This window comes from Oculina patagonica, chromosome 9 (genome assembly GCF_052425735.1).
Source record: "Oculina patagonica isolate OP01 chromosome 9, crgOcupat, whole genome shotgun sequence".
In the NCBI taxonomy this organism is placed as follows: Eukaryota; Metazoa; Cnidaria; class Anthozoa; order Scleractinia; family Oculinidae; genus Oculina; species Oculina patagonica.
In genome coordinates this window covers 27,140,730-27,161,618 of record NC_135766.1, presented here as the reverse complement: position 1 = coordinate 27,161,618, position 20,889 = coordinate 27,140,730, and the positions used below count along the sequence as shown (strand labels likewise).

The window sequence follows — 20,889 nt, the reverse complement described above, 5'->3', positions numbered from 1 at the left end:
TTTATTCTGAAAACAAGGTACTTGGTTTTTTCATGGAATAAAACACGGGAATAAATCGTCACGGCATTCGCAGCATGATCATGTTGTAATATTTCTAAACTCATGCAGAGAGAATTTTATTGACTCACGAAAGATAACACATCAACATTGTAATCCAGAATTATAGGGATCCATACCTTGCAATGATTACAAAATGATACTTGTGATTTTTCCTCTCTTCGAATATTCAAATGTTTCCAGTGTTTCTGCTGGTATACCATCCAGTAGATACAGTAGTACATAGTGACAATTTAGAGCAGTTCCCTGGAGCGGTTCAAATCAGCGGCAAACGCGTACAAGCCGATATTAAAGGTCTTAAAGCACAAATAGCTACAACTGTTGAACAAAACTGAGTGATGTTTGAGCGATGCAATATATTTCTTCTCGTAAATCAATTGAAGCCGTCTTCTACCGTCCTGAGACCTTCCTTGGCCTTTGTTTTGACGGACGCTTGACGCGCGCCATCTCAGTGCGATAAAGAAAAGCCGTTAAAAGTAGCTTTCTAGTCGCCAAATACCTCTGAAATTTTACCTGGTACGACTATTAGGGACCCTAAATGTATCTAGCCAAAAATATACCCGAAAAATGGCCAGTGCACACTTTTCGACTTTTCAACACACTTTTCGACTCGCGATCTGCCAGTCGTCTCCTTCGCTTCTTCTCTTCCTTCCCATGATTCCCTCCGTGTTGAGCAGTCGACTCAAGACCGACTCAAAAGACGACTAGGGACGAGTCAGGCGCTGGACTGTGGATTAAGTGTTCCAGGTTTGAGTCCTGGCTGATGGTCACTGTGTTGTGTTCTTGTGCAAGACACTATACTCTCATAGTGCCTCTCTTCACCCAGGTGTATAAATGGGTACCTACAAAATAATGCTTGGAAGGGGGGGGGGACCCTGCGATAGACTAGCATCCCATCAAGGGGGAGAAGAAATATTCCTAGCCGCTTAATGCTATGGAGACCGGGATAAGCTCCAGCTGTATGGGCCACTTGGCTTCAGGCTTCCCTTTATTTATTATTCACGATATCATAAATATATGATCTCCAGTATCTTTTTTAAAGAAGAAATACTCCTTGGGGTGAACAATGATTGTTCAGGGGAGTGTGACTCTTTCATGACTTAGCATTGTGTTATCTTTTTTTAAAAATGGGTGACAGCTGTTAAGTGTCCTGTTTTGCAGCTGAAATACATGCAGTTTGTGCAGTTCTTTGTTGTATTGGTTCGTCTTTTGATATGATTTTTCACATCTAAATAAAAAGTTGAGTTTTAGTTTAATAGAGTTCTGATCCAACATCGCAACTTTACAACTTTAACTTCTTTGATTATGCTTATTCATCCTCTAAACTGAATGTCAAAACCATAGTGATACACAGAATGTTTTTGGTATGAACCCATCCCCCACCCCACAAAATTGGGCTTTAAGACCCCCACCCCTCAGAATTTCTTATGCATTTCCATGGGGTGGGTATGGATATTTTTGGAACTGCTCAATCTAATAAAATAATGTCAAACTTTCAGAAGATTTTTAATTTAATTTACAGTTTTACATTGTATTTAACTATTTTTTTAGATTCAGCTGCCAGACCAGGATGAGAAAGTAAAGTGGTTGACATTTTCTCCTGTTGAACAGCATTTTTATCGCCGTCAGCATGAAGAGTGTGCTGGCACTGCTATGAAGGTATTAAACATATGTCATTTATAATATTCAAGGGATCAATTTAGGTTTCTGGGAAACTGCTCACCTACCCCTCCCCAAACCTAACATTTTGCCCAAAGCGATAGGTAAGGGTTAATGTTAGGTTTGGGGAGGGGTAGGTGAGCAGTTTCCCAGAAACCTAAATTGATCCTATTCAAGAAGTGGGATAAATTCACATCCACACTAGTTAGATTTTAGGAAACTTGGAATTCTGGAGATGAGGTCAAGTAAAACATTTTATTTACTCTTAGATGCTGAGTCACTGGGAGAAGTCGGACACAATGTTAAGTGCCATAGACAGACACACAGTCCATCAGGTAATTAAACAACATAAGGACATTGCAACGTGGACATGACAACATAATTGTTTTTTTAAACTTATCTCATTGTATATCTGCTAGGCCATTACGTTGTGTTGTTTACATTGGTGACATAACATTTCAATATCAGCATAATATGATTCTTAGATTTGCGTGACCGTGCCATTATGTTGTTATGTTGCTAGGTCAAACTCAAGCTAAGTTTTAGCTGCAGTGTTACTTGTTTTATGTGCTTTTCACTTGGTCATAGCTGTTGAACCCCTTGTTACGGCTGCGCCAAGCTTGTTGTCACCCTCAGGCTGTAAGAGGAGGCTATCTCTCAATGCAGAAGAGGTAAATATTTCCAATATCTAATTAAGAATAACTAAGGATATGGTGGCACATCAAGATTCTATCCCTTATGTGATGATTTGCATTTAATAATAAAATATTTATAAGAATTTGAGTGTATTTTACCTCCTGAAACATTTTATTATAGAATAATGCATAAGGCTGATAAAAAAGTTGGCAAGTTATTTGTCGAGTACCAGTAATCAGATGTCTTTTGAATATTATATTGCAGCACTCTCACTATGGACAAGCTGTTGGAAAGTTTGATTTCCAAAGCTAAGTTGGAATGCGAAGAAGCACATCGACAACTCTTGTTTGCTTTCAATGGTTTGTTCTTAACCCCTTGTTATCACAAACATTATTTGGTGACTTTAGACATAAGTACCGAATGAATCATGTTTCAGCCTAACAGTTTCTCATAATTTCTGGACGTGTGGCTTTAATGAATTCACAGACATGCAAGTGACAATACTTACAGACCTAATGTAAATGTAAAAATAATATGAAAAGTGTGACACCTAAAAATGTTTTTAATTTATTTATTTTTCAGGTCTTGCTGGTGTTCATATCTTAAAGGAAGAGGTTGGTAAAATCTCATTAGTTTTATACAATGCAATAGAAACAAATTATTTTAACTAAGAAGATGAATTTAATTGTTTTTTATTTATTTATGTTGATTACTTGATGTTTGTAGTCTGAAGAGTCAGCCGTTTCCTTACCCTAAGCCCCATGTGAGGCACTGGTGCCAACCTCTCGAGGTGTAAGGGCGAATAGACCACTGACACTTCAGACTATAATGTTTGGTATACACTTTAATTTGTTAGTGGCCAGAAGCTGTTGACATGTACAGAGAGGCAATGAGATCATGGACAGAACACGAGAACACCTTCAGGACTGATGCACTACAAGTAAGTTAAAACACTACATTTAAAAATTGAAGAAGTAAATAATTAATGCTTTGATTCTCAAGGGTAATCAAGCTTTTATATATATTAAATATATGTCTGGGTTTATCAAAACCAGGTCAAAGAAAAGTGACATTAGTCTTCTTGCCTATGTATGTTAGAGTGCGATATGGCTTAGGGAGGCGCGGTGGCCTAATGGTTAGCGCGCTCGCCTCCGAGTCGAACGGCCCGGGTTCGAGGCCTGGCCGGGGCGCTGCGTTGTGTTCTTGGGCAAGACACTTTACTCTCACAGTGCCTCTCTCCACCCAGGTGTATAAATGGGTACCGGCGAATTTACTGCTGGGGGGTAACCCTGCGATGGACTAGCATCCCATCCAGGGGGGAGTAGCAATACTCCTAGTCCCTTAATGCTACGGAAACTGGGATAAGCTCCGGCTGTATGAGCCACTTGGCTCGGACACAGACTTTACCTTTTACCTTTATGGCTTAAATAATGGCTAAGAAAGAAAACAAAAAAAGGAATTCAATGCTGAAAGGTACCATAGATTAGAAAGAGGAGGATAGAAAAAAAGACTCCTTTTAGTTTTTATATCAACTACTTTGGAGATGGTTTCTGGCGAGGAAAATAAGCGTTTACAGCGATTTGCGCTTCAAACAGTGAAAATTTCATTAACCTGGTTTTGATAAATCCAGACGTATACCGGCGTAATGATTCGATTTAGTGCCCGGGGTGCTTATTTACTTTTGGCACCTTGAGGGAGGGCGCTTATTCGGGACAGGGCGCTTATTTAATTTTTTGAGAAACAACCGAATGTATCTAACAATAACAAAAACTGTAACAGTTAGAAATTGTTAAAAGTTCAGTTACTTTTAAAATAATTGTTCATTTTAGCAGTAAATATATACATGAACTGTACGGTAAATGGTCAGGAGTTTATCTAGTTAAATGTTGACCTCAATGACTTCAGTAGGGCCAGTTATCCACAATAGGTGCACTGTTGGGAGCGATATAAGCCTTTAGGTTTGCCACGATCAAGTACGCTCAGTCTGATGTTGATTAGATTATATTTGATTTTAATGTCGACCACAATCCAGACAATCAGTGAAATGAGGTTTGCTAGTACACAAATTAATATGAAATAACTAAGAATAAATCCTAAATTACATAATGAAAGAAAACAATGACGAATTACAATAATCTATACTTACATCTAATGGCGAAACGAAGGGCAAATAAAGTACAACAGAGTCAAATATGTGGAGTCAAAATCATCCGTCGATATCCGTCGGTATCTATCTATTTCACAATCTAAGAGGTCTCAAATAACGATCAATAGCTTAGTGATTAAAAACGGGATCATCGGTGATTTATAATTAACTAAAAAACGTAAACAAAACAAAACAGTTCAGTTCAATATCGGTGTCAACATCCTGGGGCCCCGATGAGGGAAACGGGGTTTGCTCATCTCAAAGTACTGGTTCCTATGCATCTGAGGCTTCCAACAGGCAAAGCTTTCTGATAGGTCGATGAAGAGTCGAATGCTTTGTCTTTACCTCTGCGCTCCGTACAAATCCGTCCTTTCCTGGAAACACTCTCACGATCCGACCAAGTAGCCACTGTCCTCTTGGGACGTTCTCGTCAACAACTACTACCAAATCGTCGACAGCAAGGTTCTTGCGCGGGTTGTTCCATTTTTGACGCTCCTGTAGGGTGGGGAGATATTCACGTAGCCATCTTCTCCAATAGTGATCCGCCAGAATTTGTGACTGCTTCCACCTCTTACGACAAATCAAATCGGCATCATCAAAGTGGCCAGGGGAAAGGGTCATCGCAGGTGACTTCTGCAATAGGAGGTGGTTCGGAGTAATGGCTTCCATATCTCTCACATCATCAGAGTTCGGGCAAAGGGGTCTGGAATTGGCAATACCTTGTGCTTCGGAAAGTACTGTTCTTAAAACTTCTTCATCTACCAGCCTTTCTCCTAGAATGGCCTTCATGGATCGCTTTACTCCCCTGATGAGTCTTTCCCAGACTCCAGACATGTGGGATGCACCTGGTGGATGGAAAACCCATTCACAGTCCCTATCTCTGAGCTCATCTTCGATTTGTCGATGGTTCCACTGGTCTATGGCTTCTCGGAGCTCACGCTCGGCGCCGATAAAATTAGTGCCATTGTCAGATCGCAGCTGCTTCACGTTTCCGCGAGTGTTGAGGAACCTTCTCAGGACCATTATGAATGCATCAGTTTCGAGCGATTGCGCTAGTTCCAGGTGTACTGCTCTGGACGTCATGCATACAAAGATACATCCATAACGCTTCACAGTCCCTCGTCCTCGTTTAGCATGCAAAGGTCCAAAATAGTCCACTCCAGTACTGGTGAAGGGGGGCTGATAAGGTGTCAGTCTCACCTTGGGCAGTTCGGCCATCTCTTGTGTCATTTGTTGAGCATATCGTCGTTTGCAACCAAAGCAATCGCCTATCACTCTCTTGATTTCAGACCTTCCCTTGATTATCCAAAACTCTTCTCGAAGCCTTGCCAGTAGGTGCTCTGGTCCACAGTGACCAAGCAGCTCGTGGTAATGCCTTATTAAGAGGGTCGTCACATGGTGCCTTTGAGGTAGGATCATCTGGTGTTTTGCATCGTACGTTATAGGCGCTTCACTGATTCGTCCAGAAACCCGAAGAACTCCGTCCTGACAATTAAGCATTGGCTTAAGCTTGACAATCGTGCTTGAAGGACTTACTCGCTGAGTACCACTCCCCTTTCCGTTAAGTTCGCGAATTTCTCGTTCAAATGTTTGCCGCTGCACCAGGGCGACGACGGTCAGCTTTGCTTTCCTGACGTCCGATGTTGTCAGCCTGTTCTGAATGATCTGCTTCCCATTCTTCAGCCACTTCACGAATTTGGCTAGCCAGGCAACACTCTTTAGCAGGTTTCTCCAACTTGAGTGTCTTTCCAAAAGCTCTTGAAGTGTAGATGTACTTGCAATCCTTACGTCTGTCGCGAGGGTCGTTGTTTCCTTCTTTACTTCTAACTGCTCATCAGGAACATTCTCAATCTCGCTGTTTGGCCAATGATCTTCCGTCTGCCAGAGAAACTGTGGCCCCTTTAACCATCTGTCATTGTCCAGAAGTTGCTGTGCATCTAAGCCTCTAGAGCAGTCATCCGCGGGATTTACCTTCCCTGGACAATGACGCCATTGCTCCTTGTCGGAAGATTGTCGTATCTCATTCAGTCGATTGGCGACGTAGGTCTTGAATCTCTTGCTCTCATTGCTTATGCAGAATAGTGTTATGGTACTGTCAGTCCAGAAAACGGTCTTGTTAACCGGTAGGTCCAACTCTGCTTGTATGAACTTGTCCATTCGAACTGCTAAGACTGCACTCTGTAGTTCCATTCTTGGAATTGTGGGTGCACGTACAGGGGCATTTCGAGACTTCCCCAAAATAAAGGAGCAGCTGATTGTCTGGTCTAGGTGGGTTATTCTGAGGTAAGACACTGTCCCGTATCCTATTTCTGAGGCATCACAAAAGTGGTGTATCTGGACTTCGACTTGTTTCTGGTCAATAGGCTCACTGAAATAGCAACGAGGAATCTCAATCTTGCTCATCAATGGCAGCAGGTCCTTCCATCGACTCCATCTTTCAAGTAACTGGCCTTCCAAGGGCTTATCCCACAACCATTTTCTCTTTCAACAATCTTGTAATATCTGCTTGGCGAGAAGAACAACTGGTGCTGCAAAACCCAGGGGGTCATAAAATGAGGAGACGTATGACAGGAGTCCTCTCATTGTATCAGGCTTGTCGCAACTGACAACCTTAAAACCAAACGTGTCTTTCTCCACATTCCACCTGACTCCAAGTGCACGTTCAATCGGGAGGTCATCTAAGTCGAGGTCTATAGATGGAACGGCCCTTTCTTGATTGGGAATAGCTTCCAGGACAGCACGGCTGTTAGACATAAACTTTGTTAATCGGAAACCGCCTCTCGCGAGCAGGGACATGAGGTCGTGTGCAACCTTTATGGCAATTTCTTCATTCTTTAACGCTCTCAGCATGTCATCGACGTAAAAATGTCTCAGGACAGTGTTTATGACTATGGGATCGTACTTGTCCTTATTATCTTCAGCGACTCTTTTCAGGCTGTAGTTTGAGCAGCATGGGGAATCGGTCGCTCCAAAAACATGTACCGTCATTACATATTCATGGGGAGGTTCATCAGTGGTGTCACTCCACCAAAGGAATCTAAAGGCGTCTTGATCTTCAGGTGCTACTTTGACCTGGTGAAACATGGCTTCAATGTCGGCCATAAGAGCCGTTTGATCTTGTCGAAACCTCGACAAGACACCCACGAGGTTATTTGTCATGTCTGGACCCTGGAGGAGGTTCTGGTTTAATGAGACGCCTTGATATTTGGCTGCGGCGTCAAAGACGACTCTCACCTTTCCTGGCTTATTCGGGTTGATGACAGCATGATGGGGAAGATAGTTTGTCTTCGGCGTTGTCATTCTTGCTTCATCGTCCGTAAGCTTCCTTGCATATCCACGGTCAATGTATTCTTGCATTACCATCCTGTATCGTTTTTCAAGTTCAGGGTCACGTTGAAACTTTCGCTGGAGACTGCTTAGTCGGGACTCGGCAATAGCTTTGTTGTTAGGCAACTGGGGATTGTCTTCCTTCCATAGTAAACCCGTTTCGTAATGGCCGTCAACAAGCTTTGTGGTTTCTCGGAGGATATCTTCTGCTCTGCGGTCCTCCACGGATACAGATCTATCTAAACTTTCTTCAAATCCGGTCTTCTCTATTTTCCAGAACTCTTCGACTTGACGAGATAGCATTCTGTCGTTGTCAATGAAGTTGACACTAACTTCTGTCAGTACCTCTTGCTTCCCTTGTATGGCTCCAGCTACAGTCCATCCAAGCACTGTCTTTGTAGCATACAAGCCACAATCATCGTCAGGGGACACTTTAACGTCTTGAACTATGTGAGCCCTCCTGACGTCTTCTCCGATAATCAAGGACACCTTCTTTACTTCCACTTTCGGGACTCTTATGTCTGCAAGGTGAGGGTAGTCTTTGTGGTTAATTTCATGCGGAAGCACCTTCTCATTAATGTCTAGCTCTCCCACAAGCCCACTTTTGACCTTAAGGATTGGTTGATCATCTGTGGGTTCGACGGCCTGCAGTGCGAACGAGGCTTCTCTGAATTTACGGTCTTGTTTACCAAGAACTGTAGTCACTGACACTGAAAGTGGGGGTCCATCGATGTCCAGTATTTCTGCGAGGTCGTCGCTGATTATTGTTCCTCGACTGGCATTATCTAGAAGGCCATAAGTAGTCAAAGATTTACCATTGTTTGCAAGAACTCGGACTGGGACGACATGCAGTAGCACCACTTGACGTTTTTCTTCGGTCAGCGTTGTATAGGAATCCACCCTTTCCTTTTCTTCAGGAAGGATGTCGCCGGGCCGCTCTTGCTGTGTTCTCCCTGACAGCGAATTCTTGTGGAGCAACTTATTATGAGGGAAGGTAGCATGGCAAGCGCATCGCTCCACAGAACGACAATCTGCCCTCATATGTCCTGGGACCAAGCAAACATGACAAAGCTTCCGTGCCTGTACGAGTTGCCATCTCTCTTCAACGTTTTTTCTTTCGAACATCGGGCAATCTTTCAGCAAGTGCTTTTGGTGGCAGCAAGGACATGTCTCTCGTCCTTCGGTCTCCTCTCCCATGCTGGTAGCCATAGTTGATAACTGTCGTAAGCCGTTGAAGTATCTCTTCGGCGGTGCCGCTGATCTCTCTTGTTTCATCACTGGACTTGTTGTCCTGACCTTTGTGGTTAGATGTCCGAACTGGGGATCACTCATTATTCTCACTTGTTTGCTAACTAGTTCGAACACGTGAGTCAGATTCGGTCCAGAGTCAGTCTCGTCACGAAGTTTTGGAACTTTCTTAGCCCAGTCCATCTGTAAGTGGTTGGGTAGTCGCTCTATGACCTTCTCGATGTTAGATGAGGCATTTATCTCATGCTGATATTTCTTTTTGTTCTCGAGAGCTTTTAGACAGGTGCGGAGGTGATTCCTGAGTGTCGTAAGGCCATCCTTGTCTCCGTTTTCGATTCTTGGTCCTTCGGTTATTTTTCTAATGCAGGCATTTACAACCTTGGCAGGGTGTCCATATTGATCCTCAAGAATTGACATCGCCTCTGTGTAGCCGTTCTCTTCAATCTCACAGTGTTGAATTGCTTCTTTAGCTTCTCCCTGTACAAAACTAAGCAGGTGGGTTACTTTTTCCTTTTCAGTGAAGCCTTTCTCGCCTAGCCAATCTTCCATTCGTTGCTTAAATGTCGGAAACTGCCCTGCATCACCGTCAAACTTCAAGGGATCGGGCTTCGGTATTCCTTGTCTCTGCATCATGGTTTTCATCACTGTGGTCGCCTCCGCATTCTGTTTCATAACGCCGATTAACTGCTGATTCATCTGAATAAGTGTGTTTGAGATACTCTGATCAAGGCTGGGCTTGGTTTCCTCGTTGGAAGATGTAATACTTTGGCCAATAACTCGGCTATCTCCAGGTATGATTCCGTCAACTTTTGATTTATCGTTCGGTATTGCGGATTGGAATATATCAACACCTTGTTTAGGAGTAGATGTCGTAACCCCTTTAGCTGGTAAGTAATCGCTCTCAATGGGCTCATGGCCTTCAAGAAGCTTGTCTTCCTTGCCGTCTATACATGTTTCTTCATCATTTTCCAATTTGACTTCTTCCGCTAACAGCTCTGCCTCGTACTGTGCACATTCCACTTCGTCCCTCAGGTCTTGGAGCTTTTCTTCTAGCTCCGCTTCAGCTCTTTTGCTTTCCAATTCAACTCTTGTTTTCTCTAGTTCAGCCAGCTCTTTTATTTGCTTTTGTCTTAACTTTGACTTTCTCTCGGCTTGATGCAGCTTGAGCTTAGCGATTTGAGCGGATCGGGCGGCCGCGCGAGCTTTAGAAGACGTTGACGACCTCCTCGAGTTAGCAGAAGATGGACAGCTAATGTCAGATTTGTCATCGTTAACCTCAGACTTTGTGGGCATGTCGTCAATGACAGAATTTACGTCTCCCAGGGTGCTCATGAATATTTGTCGAGAATCGGAGATTTTGCGTTGAAGCTGTTGTCTTCGAATTCCAATCGTGTGAAGCTCTTTCGAATCGGTCGAAAGCGTGGCGTATTCATTGTAAACACGCTGAAAGTTTTGCCATTCCACAGCCATATTGTTAAACTCCAGTTGAATATCATCACGGTTAACAACAACATCGAAACCAGATATTTTGATGAGCATCGTTTCAATAGATTTCGCGTGTTTCTCTAGGTCAGTTTTTAATTTCTTGCTACGTATATCGTCGAAAAAACTAGCGTATTTTGGATTTGGCTTCCTTTCGCGTGCCGATTTTCTCAGTTCAACTTCTGTTTTCGCTGCTTGATCGAGATCACGATCTTCGCCGCGGGCGGCAGTGATTTCATTCTCCGCCATGTGTATAAACAGATAAGCTCTCTTTCCGAGTTAAAAGTCCATTCGTTTCTCCCTTCTTCTCTGTAGATCAAACTAATGTTGGGAGCGATATAAGCCTTTAGGTTTGCCACGATCAAGTACGCTCAGTCTGATGTTGATTAGATTATATTTGATTTTAATGTCGACCACAATCCAGACAATCAGTGAAATGAGGTTTGCTAGAACACAAATTAATATGAAATAACTAAGAATAAATCCTAAATTACATAATGAAAGAAAACAATGACGAATTACAATAATCTATACTTACATCTAATGGCGAAACGAAGGGCAAATAAAGTACAACAGAGTCAAATATGTGGAGTCAAAATCATCCGTCGATATCCGTCGGTATCTATCTATTTCACAATCTAAGAGGTCTCAAATAACGATCAATAGCTTAGTGATTAAAAACGGGATCATCGGTGATTTATAATTAACTAAAAAACGTAAACAAAACAAAACAGTTCAGTTCAATATCGGTGTCAACATGCACTTATTAGAATAGGGGTCCTTATAAGAATGGGGGCGCTTATTGGAATAGGGGCGCTTATTTACAAAAACACTTTCAAAGGGGCGCTTATTCGGAAGGGGGTGCTTATTGGAAGGAGGGCGCTAAATCGAATCATTACGATATATATACTGTACATTGTCAAACAGGCTAGTGTTGAGACATAAGGAACGAAAAACAAATTTTATGTCTATTTTTTGTGCTTCTAGCAAATGCAAACCACGTCAACCTCTGAACCTACTTTATAGCTTACTTCTGCCATCAAGTGCTCAGTGTTAACTGATGTTTATTTTACACAGAAACTGCACACCTTGTTTAACTTGTCTGATGTTCTCAGTCGTCGCCACCCAGGATGTTCAAACACTTTGAGAGATGATAAACTATTAGATGAAGTGAGTTTTTTTTAATATTTTTGTTGAAGTTGTTTTCTGTACTGTAGATTAATACAGTCCAACCCCTATTAAGTGGCTAAATGTCAAAGTCCTGAAAGTATATCCAGTATAATACTGCAATTAAAACCCTTATTTACAGCCACGCCACCTTTCTGATGTCCCAATGAGGATTTGTCTTTGTTTTTACCTCTATTAAGCAGCCACCAAGAATTTAATACACATAGTTTGGGCTTTTTTTCAACAACCTAGGTAATGACAGATAAGAGTCGGAAATTTGAAGTGACGGCTGATAAAAACATTCAAACACACGCTTATTATCGTCTTGATGTCATTCTGTTGTCACTAAGCTAAGTGATGACATTTTGATTTCCTGGCAATAAAGTGATGTTTCTTGCACACCCTATGCCAATTTCTGACAAACCCCTATTGAGTTTCTCATAATTATTATAATTATTATAATTTCTGACAAACCCCAATTGAGTTTCTCATAATTATTATAATTATTATAATTTCTGACAAACCCCTATTGAGTTTCTCATAATTATTATAATTATTATAATTTCTGACAAACCCCTATTGAGTTTCTCATAATTATTATAATTATTATAATTTCTGACAAACCCCTATTGAGTTTCTCATAATTATTATAATTATTATAATTTCTGACAAACCCCTATTCAGTTTCTCATAATTTCTGGACGTGTGGTTTTGATGAATTCCAGCGGCCAACCTCCATTAAGCGGTCACTTACCATTTCCCCATGGGTGGCCCCCTAAACAGGGGTTCGACAGTTTTATTATCTTTTTTTTCGGATCTACATACAGTGTATGAATCCTTATGATGGATGAAAGATTGGTTATTGTTTCATTTTATTTTATTTCTTTCTGTAGGTGAAGGAACTAAAGAATGTCTACACGACACGGGTTAATGTTCAAGTGACCACAGCACAACAAAATCTGGATGCTGCTCAATCAAGTCTGTCTGAGATAAGCCAAAAGGTGTCTTTAATACTTAATTATTTTATTCTGGATGAAATGTATTAACTGTTACTCAGAATTGAGCTAGTGGTTATTGCGCTGGACTCTGGATTGAACAATCTAGGTTCAAGGCCTGGCTAGGGCGCTGCATCGTGTTCTTGGGCGTGACACTTTACTCTCATAGTGCCTCTCTCCACCCAGGGGTGTAAATTGCCCAGGGGGGGGGGGGGGGGGTACTCCGACTTGTAAATGACGGGGATGATCGAATGAAGGCAAACCTCAGGACCCAAAAATATTCCTTGTCAAATTACCCCTAAATTGCCAGGAGGGGCAATAACACTCGAGTTTGATTATTCATCATACCATAAATACGCCAAGGCACTTTAGTTCGTTTTTAATACCCCAAGAAATCCCCTATTTGAATCAAGTCACCCAAAAAAATACTTGCCAAATCTTCCAACCCCAAAAATCCCGCAATTGAAAATTTCAAACCCAAAAAAATCCTTCGATCATTCCCGTCACTTAAAAGCCGGAGTACCCCCCCCCCCCTGGGGTAAATTGGTACTGACAAACTAATGCTGGGGGTAACCCCTCGGCGGACTAGCATCCCATCCATCCAGCATCCCATCCAGGGGATAACCGAAGAAGATTAAAGGTTCTCAGTCTAAACATCTTGTAAAAAGTTCATTATGAGCGTTGTTTTGCGTTCAATAAGAACTTTGGCATTTTTAACTAATTCACTTATGCGGGTTAAATTACTGACATGATTAACTTTCTGTTTGTAAGTTGTAATATTAATGGTGAGTTGTGATATAATGTAGGTTGATTTCCAGTCTCCGTGGTGGATTGAAGCTCTTCAGTCTGTAGCAGCAAGAGGAATGGAAGGTGATCTTTGTCACAGAATTAAAGATGAATTGTCATCTACTGATATGGACCTTGGTTCCATTGGAAGGTCTGTAAATCCATCTCCCAGCAGAGATATTTGTTTTGCATCTTTACGTATACAGGTCTCCAGTCTCACTCCATCTTGACACTCTCTCTCCAGTTTTTTTGCACATGTTTTTGCAGAAACACAACTGTTTTGCAGTCTAATGCACAAATGTATTAAATGTCAGTTTTTAGTTAATTATCAAAGAGCGACTGAAGGGAACTTCTTTGTCTGTGTTATTTCTCAGATTTAAAGACCTTCACGGACTGCAGTATCTTGTCTCTTCTAAGCTTGACTTGATCGAGGTATGTAGAACTACATTGTAACATACCGTAACTCAGACTTGCAACAAGTCGACTTCTCTTTTTAATAATAATAATAATAATAATAATAATAATAATAATAATAATAATAATAATAATAATAATAATAATAATAGTGAATTTGCAGCGGCATTTCCACAGAGTGGCTCTACATCCACTGTTCTCGATCAAATTTGAGCAAGAGGAGAAAAAATGTTTTTGGGTTAATCAAAGTTTTTTTTTTCATTTATTGTTTGTCTCTATCTTCTTCATTGTAGTCAACTCATAAAAACTTGTTGGTAGCCCTGGACAGACTTGTTGTGTCGCCTTCTACCCAGATGGTGCAGGCCAGTGCGGAGTGCTGTTTGCGGCCAGCTAAGGACAGCCATGCTGAGAGGTACAACAAACTCTTCTACAAACACAAGTCAGAGGAAAAGAGCGATTTTTGATCAAGTGTCGTTAAACCAAAAGCAAAGTAATCACTCTGACCAATCACAAGGGACACAGGCAATCCAGTGAACCAATCAAAACTTGAAGCAAATGCATGTAGCTGACACGAAGTGCGGGAAAACGCGTGCGAGCGAGGCATGATTGGGTTTGGTTTTACTTCTGATTGGTTGAAAAAGTGACGCAATTTTTTTTAACCAATCACTACGCGTATAGTAAAGCAAAACCAAAGCAAACACGAATAGGCCTTATCACGGTTTTCGACGCCATCTTGACGGGTAGGCAACGCCGTTAGAAATTACAGTGGGGATCCGACGGCAAATTTTTTCACAAAAATTGAATTTTGGACAACTTATGAATTGTAAAGTTAAGATACTAGGCAAAGGTTTTTATTCGCCGAGTTTGAAGGATGTAGCTGGGTTCGAGAGCGTTCAGTTACGTTTTTAATTTCCCACACATTTGTCTATATTTTTTCCGCAAATTGACGCGGCTAGCGGGAAATTATAGATGATAATTGTCATCGGATTCTCATACAAACACTGTAATTTCTACCCGCTTTGCCTTCTCGTCAAGATGACGTCAAAAACTGTGATTATGCCTATTACTTTCGACATCACAAATAAAAAACACTCTTTATGCCCTAAGTATTGAGCTCCATATCTTTTTCTCTATCTAGGTGTGCATTTTGTCAAGTGGATGACATTTTCACAGAATATGAATCACGTATCTTTGGTCACCAAGGAATGAAAGGAGTTGATGATCAAGAGTAAGATTCTCCCAAATGATTGCCATACATTTCCTTAATTTGCGTTGTGAGAATTTGGAAGAACATCAAGACAAATTGAAATTATTAATTTTAAATCAAAGTTTGCAGCCTGACGAGTCTCTTGATTGGCATCGCCATGGAAACACTGGTGGCCTACGAGCTGAGTCCGAGGTTGAAAAGGTTCTGAGGGTGATGCATAGTTTCATCAAGGCCAACAGTAAGTGAGCAATTATCACTCTCATTAATTGGATATTCAGTTGTAAAATAGCCAGAATTTTTTTCCCAACAGCATGCGCTCTTATTGGCCACTTCAAGGTCACATGACATCTAACAAAAAACCTTTCCCGTCCAAAGTTTCTGAGCGGGCAACATTGCAAAATCTATGACGTCAACACGACCCGCGAAGACCGACAACCACTGTCCTTCTAAAGTCTCCGTTGTGGCCGCCGAAGGAAACATTTAGATCCTCGGCAAACAAAATTAACTCTTTCCTTTGGGTTTAATTGTTAAAATTTAATCCTAGTTGTTTGTTCCTTTCTAGACTTTCTTAAAGTCTTTCGCTTCTCGTTTTCCTTTCCTACAGATCGAGAAGTACGTGAAAGCTTGAAGCGCCTCTTAGTAGCGTTTAATTCCTATTTTCTCTTTTGGCAAATTCAAGTTGGGAGGCTGTGAGAATTCGGCGATCTGACCATCTCAGGAAAACACGCCCTATGCTGAATTTTGTGGGTAATAGAATAGTTAACATTGATCCTTTCACAAGTGACTTCAAGTTTTTTTTTCAACAGAAACTGCTTCAACAGCACAACTGCAACAAGAAGGACGCTTGCACTTAAACTTAATTGAGGGACTGAGGAAAGAATTTAAGGTGAGCTGTAAACATTAGCACTGACGAAACTCAATTTAACTTAATTAATTTCTTGCTTGTGCTAAAATGGTCTTGTAGTGTGTTCATTCATTTATACTGTAGCTGTTTTGTGTCTTTTTATGTTGTAGTTTCTCAGAGCTTTGTGGTTTGCTCTGCATGAGCGCATTTCCTGTCTTGATGAACTGGACATGTGTACTACTCGCCTCAGGCTTCTGCTGCCAGGAGAGCCTGTCTCAGATGACATCCACGTCATCCATCCTCTACAAGTACTTATACATAGATCTATTAACGGGACTGACTATTCTGCACTCAGTTCATGAAGTGAGACAATATAATGAGACAGCTGATGACATATTATACCACGAAACACTCAGTTCATGTAGTGAATAATAAACAGCACTCCGGGTAGCCTAAATAGCTCTCCTGTTAGCCTACTTTAGCTTAGGTTGCTTGGGGTTAGCCTTTATAACGGGGTTAGGATTTCTAGCCAAATAATTTAGAATTCCGGCAGCTGGTCATCGGCGGCCTAGTGGATATGATTCCCGCTGGGTAAGCCGACGACCCAGGTTCGAATCCCCTTGGAGTCAACTTTTTTAAAACTTAAAATAGTTAAGTGTGATTCATACCTCATGTGTGAAGAAATTAGAAGTCTCATTACATAAACTGATTGCAGAATAGCCACTCCCATTGTTTCAACAGAACTTTTTGAAGTTTTCTTTGTGGTCCATGAGAAAATTGATTTAATGGTGTTCTTTCTTTCTTTCCAAGGTGGAACAACAGCGCCTTAAATTTATGTCTGACCGAGTAATCGCCCAAACTGAACTGAGAAAGAAACTTGGTCAACTCCTTTATCTCAACAATTTGGCAAAGGTAAAAAATCTGGTAACAAATAGCTACCGCTAATTTCCGACAAGAAACCCTGGGCTTATTTTTATTCAAATAGCTTTTTGGTGGCCTTATTTTCAGGAGGGTAGGGGTGGGAGGAGTGTGGAAAAGGCGAGAATGATCAGATGAAATTTTGCGTTTTCGTTATGCGTCGCATGGTGCGCAAGACAGGGCTGATGCCCGATAATGAGAAAATCGGATTCGCGTCGGCTGATAACGACAAACAAGTTCTACAGTCTATCTATCTATCAGTCTTCAAATCCCTGAACATATTTTCAGTATTTAATTAAATAAATACAAAACAAACTCTACGAATCAGAAGGATTTTTTCGCCCTTTTCGGCGACTGCTCCAAACGCAGGCATCACAGCTCTGATCACTGCAGCTTAAGATAATTCATGCTGCATACATGAAGTATTGATTTGTTTGGTTTTCAGACCCAGACTTGCCACGATGGTAAGAATCCTGAGCCATGTCCAGTATGCACCAAACAGCTGGGTGTCCAGGTAAACAACTCAATAAAGGCCCTTTTCGTTACTAAAGAATCATTTTCCTGTTATGTTTGATTGTCTTTTATTTTTTCTTTAAATTTGTTCCTATTTTCTGAAATACTTTCAGTGGAGCGTTTTCTCTTGCGGCCACTGTATTTGCTGTCAGTGTGCCTGGGTGCTCTTACGACAAGCTGGAATTGGTCCCCGTCAGAGGAACGTACATGTTAAGTGCCCAATGTGCCGGATACCAACACTGGCGCAAGAAATCTCTTATGTAAGCACTGCAAGGAGCCAGGCGAAGGAAACGGAGGAGAATGTCACAGTCAAGGTATTTCTTGCTTTCAGTCTGTAATATTTTCTTTACTGGTTGCCAAACATTTCTTTCAATGTTAGTTGGAGAATAGAGCATATTTTAAAGATTTTAATTTTAACGCGCTGTCGGCTTCAACAACCCGCCACAGACACATAGTGATTTTTATATATAATTAGTTTTTAGTTAGTTTATTGTAATCATTTAGTATACATAGCAACAGTCTAGTTAGTATTTAATTAAATAATTAATTTTTCTGTAAATATAAGAATTGTAATTTTAGATTTTTTAATTGTAATTTTAATCTTAGCATAGTTAATTTAAATACACGACCCCACAAACTTTTAGCTTTTATTATTATCGTGTCAAAATAAAGTTTTATCTATCTATCTATCTAAATTGAAAATACATCAGGAGAACATATTCTTGCGGCCGTTGTCGTGATGTATGACATATTGCCGTAAGAACAAAAATACTGTACTCAAGAAGAAATGTAATTGGCATAAGTTAAAGGACTTCTAACTGCTTACTTTGAATCTGTTTTGCTTTTTCTAGGGCAGCCATTCGACTAAAGTTGAAGCCGTTGTGCGTACATTGTTGACAATCAAGTTGACAGACAGCACGGCAAAGTGTCTTGTGTTCTCAACAGTAAGTTTATAATAAAGTCGTTTTCACTTGACTGTCGGAACTGAAGTACTTCGCGTTTGCTTTGACTTTACTTAGTACTACGCTTTGTAATTGGCTTTTAAAAAACTCCCGCCACTTTGTCAGTCAATCTGAAGTAAAACCAAACCCAATCGTGACTCGCTCGCGCACGTTTTCCCGCGCTTCGTGCTTGCTTCTTGTATTTGCTTCGAGTTTTGATTGGTTCACGGAAATGCCTGTCCTTTGTGATTGGGCAGGACAATAACTTTGGTTTTGGTTTTACGACACTCAATTGGAAATCGCTCTAAGGCTTTCGATTTATTGTCCGAGTTATGCACTTGTCTAACTGCGTATGTTTTGATTACCTTTAGTGGCAAGAGGTGCTTGGTGTATTAGCAAAAGCTTTGGATGAAAATGGCATCAAATACAGGCACATCGCCGGTAGCCGACATTTCCAAGTAAGCATTGATAGCCAATAGTTATGAGAAAGCGCAGTGGAACCTCGATATAACGAAGGGCCAAGGGACTGGCAAAATATGTTCGCTATAACGAGGTTTAGTTATATCGGGGTGCTTTTCCATATATTTTACTATTACGAGGGCGAATAATATATATCGTTCGTTATAAAGAGGGCTTCGTTATATAGAGGTTCGTTAAATCAAGTTTCTACTGAAAAAATGTTTTGAATGTAAAATGAACTTTCTCTTTCTTCTCAGTCAAACCTACAGACATTCAAGCAGGATTCCCTGGTGGGCGTACTTCTTCTGCCTCTACAGACAGGTTCTAACGGTCTGAACATAATTGAAGCTACACACGTGTTGTTAGTGGAGCCAGCACTGAACCCCGCCCATGAATTACAGGCTGTGGGGCGTGTCCACCGGATTGGACAAACCAAGTTTGTTTTCATTCTCCTTACTTATTGCCACACATTTCTTTTACTCTTTGTTGTGAGAGTTTATCCGTACATCAAGACCATCCCCAAGTTAAAGAGTTTTTGATCATTTGAAAGATAATGGAAGACAGGGTTAACACAGGTTGGGAAATTGTCAGAGAAAAAAATTCTAAAAGGCCAGGGAAAAGTCAGGGAATTTTTTTAAGTCAGGGAAAATTGACATTCTGTGAAGAAAAGTCAGGGGAAAACATTGATGGTTGGAAAAAACATTATAGGTCAATGTGATCTCAGCGATGTGTTTTGTTTTTGAAGCGGAGGCTGGAGGCTGCTACTATATCTGCCATTTGGTATTAAATTTGGTCTGGAAAAGTTTATTTTTATCAGGTAAAGTTGAGAAAAAGTCAAAGAATTTTGAAAACTGATGTCTGTGGCAACCATGCAAGATTAACCTTTTCACTTTGAGTTACCCATTCACTATTACTCAAACAATTTTTTTGTCACGATCTCTTAGTGATTTAGACAGTAATATGTTGTTGATCTTTCCACAGACCCACTCACGTTTACCGCTTCATCATACGAGGAACTGTTGAGTCCCGGATGTACTCTCTGCTGCAATCAAAGCCATCTGGCTGTGTTAGGTACCAGGTTCTTTCTTTGTTTTTCCCCAGGCCCCCTCTCTAAACAGCACCACAAACACTTGCGCGTCCACCCTGGTCCCAGTCTTTCCTTTTCTACACTGTTTGTAATTCGTGACGTTTTTACTCCACAGACCTGGGGCACGTGACAGTGAGAACTCCAGTCTGACGCTAGGTGACCTCGCCTCCTTGTTCACCCAGGATGAAGAACACGACGACGAGCAGTGCATGCCGGGACCGTTTGATTTCCAAGAAAAAAGTGAACCATCGCTGGAGTAGCAAGAGCCAAAAAACAAACAAAAAAAACTTCAGAAGCATTCGTATCTCCTGAAGGGAAATGAACTGAAGGGAAATTTATTTTCTTGTTTAGTTCTTGCGAACGAGCATTTTTGCTTTCGTAATAAAAAAGCATTCCTGACAGCGATTTCTGAGTGTTCTGTTTTTGATTGAAAACCAACTCTTTATTCAAAATTCTAATGCCGCGAAAGTGACGCGTATCAGGAGTCATTCGAAATACGCAGAATATAAGGATTTGGATGAAAATGCAAAGATTACGTTTTAACGTAATGAACACATGAAATAAATTCAAGTTGCCAGAAATTAAAAAGATTTTAAAAATAAAATAAAATAAACCCATCTGTTTTTGTGTTGTATTTTATTGCTGTTCTGTTATCCGTGTTATCCTTGGACAGACCGCGTTTCAGAGAAGTACTTTATTTCCTTCTTTTTAATCCTTTAATACTCACAAGCTAGAGTAGATGAAGACGTTTACCCGCAAAGTTTTAAACTTTCTATTCTGCGTTTTGCCAGTAAGAGTTCCGGAGGAGAAAATTATAAAAAAATTTTTTCCTCCGGGATAAATCAAAGATTTCGAGTAGGCTTTATTATCCGCAACGCTTCTCCTAGCCAGGTAAGCCAGCGGAAAGGTTTTCAGGTCAGGGATAGATGGAAAAGAAAAGCCGCCGGCAAGGGGAAGGAAAGAGGATATTCCTCTCTCCCACCCCCATCGGGTTTCTTCACGT

General features: G+C 41.0%; 3 protein-coding genes across 3 annotated transcripts in view; 1 reads left to right on the top strand and 2 right to left on the bottom strand.

Annotated features, from left to right (window-relative positions):
• The window catches only part of LOC144664615 (E3 ubiquitin-protein ligase SHPRH-like), a 57,895-nt gene extending 37,394 nt beyond the window's left edge, over positions 1 to 20,501 (top strand). Inside the window, exons 9-31 of the mRNA XM_078525749.1 lie at positions 1,609 to 1,716; positions 1,986 to 2,051; positions 2,305 to 2,387; positions 2,617 to 2,711; positions 2,935 to 2,966; positions 3,209 to 3,292; positions 11,633 to 11,725; positions 12,616 to 12,723; positions 13,524 to 13,654; positions 13,878 to 13,935; positions 14,211 to 14,329; positions 15,056 to 15,145; positions 15,247 to 15,362; positions 15,931 to 16,010; positions 16,139 to 16,276; positions 16,779 to 16,880; positions 17,332 to 17,400; positions 17,513 to 17,713; positions 18,251 to 18,343; positions 18,712 to 18,798; positions 19,057 to 19,235; positions 19,781 to 19,870; positions 20,002 to 20,501. Of these exons, the coding sequence (XP_078381875.1) occupies positions 1,609 to 1,716; positions 1,986 to 2,051; positions 2,305 to 2,387; positions 2,617 to 2,711; positions 2,935 to 2,966; positions 3,209 to 3,292; positions 11,633 to 11,725; positions 12,616 to 12,723; positions 13,524 to 13,654; positions 13,878 to 13,935; positions 14,211 to 14,329; positions 15,056 to 15,145; positions 15,247 to 15,362; positions 15,931 to 16,010; positions 16,139 to 16,276; positions 16,779 to 16,880; positions 17,332 to 17,400; positions 17,513 to 17,713; positions 18,251 to 18,343; positions 18,712 to 18,798; positions 19,057 to 19,235; positions 19,781 to 19,870; positions 20,002 to 20,146 (2,367 nt within the window). The 3' untranslated portion in view covers positions 20,147 to 20,501. The remainder of the gene's footprint in view (positions 1 to 1,608; positions 1,717 to 1,985; positions 2,052 to 2,304; positions 2,388 to 2,616; positions 2,712 to 2,934; positions 2,967 to 3,208; positions 3,293 to 11,632; positions 11,726 to 12,615; positions 12,724 to 13,523; positions 13,655 to 13,877; positions 13,936 to 14,210; positions 14,330 to 15,055; positions 15,146 to 15,246; positions 15,363 to 15,930; positions 16,011 to 16,138; positions 16,277 to 16,778; positions 16,881 to 17,331; positions 17,401 to 17,512; positions 17,714 to 18,250; positions 18,344 to 18,711; positions 18,799 to 19,056; positions 19,236 to 19,780; positions 19,871 to 20,001) is intronic.
• Positions 4,292 to 6,901, bottom strand: LOC144666862 (uncharacterized). The gene is made up of 2 exons (XM_078528269.1): positions 4,499 to 6,901; positions 4,292 to 4,406 (listed from the first exon to the last, which is right to left on the bottom strand). The coding sequence occupies exon 1, from the start codon at positions 6,899 to 6,901 to the stop codon at positions 4,772 to 4,774; it is 2,130 nt and encodes a 709-aa protein (XP_078384395.1). The 3' UTR covers positions 4,292 to 4,406; positions 4,499 to 4,771.
• On the bottom strand, positions 6,983 to 11,306 carry LOC144666861 (uncharacterized). Its single transcript, XM_078528268.1, has 2 exons — positions 11,094 to 11,306; positions 6,983 to 11,001 (listed from the first exon to the last, which is right to left on the bottom strand). Exon 2 carries the CDS (start codon positions 10,802 to 10,804, stop codon positions 6,983 to 6,985), a length of 3,822 nt encoding a protein of 1,273 aa, XP_078384394.1. The 5' UTR covers positions 10,805 to 11,001; positions 11,094 to 11,306.
• Positions 20,502 to 20,889: the final 388 nt, after the last annotated feature.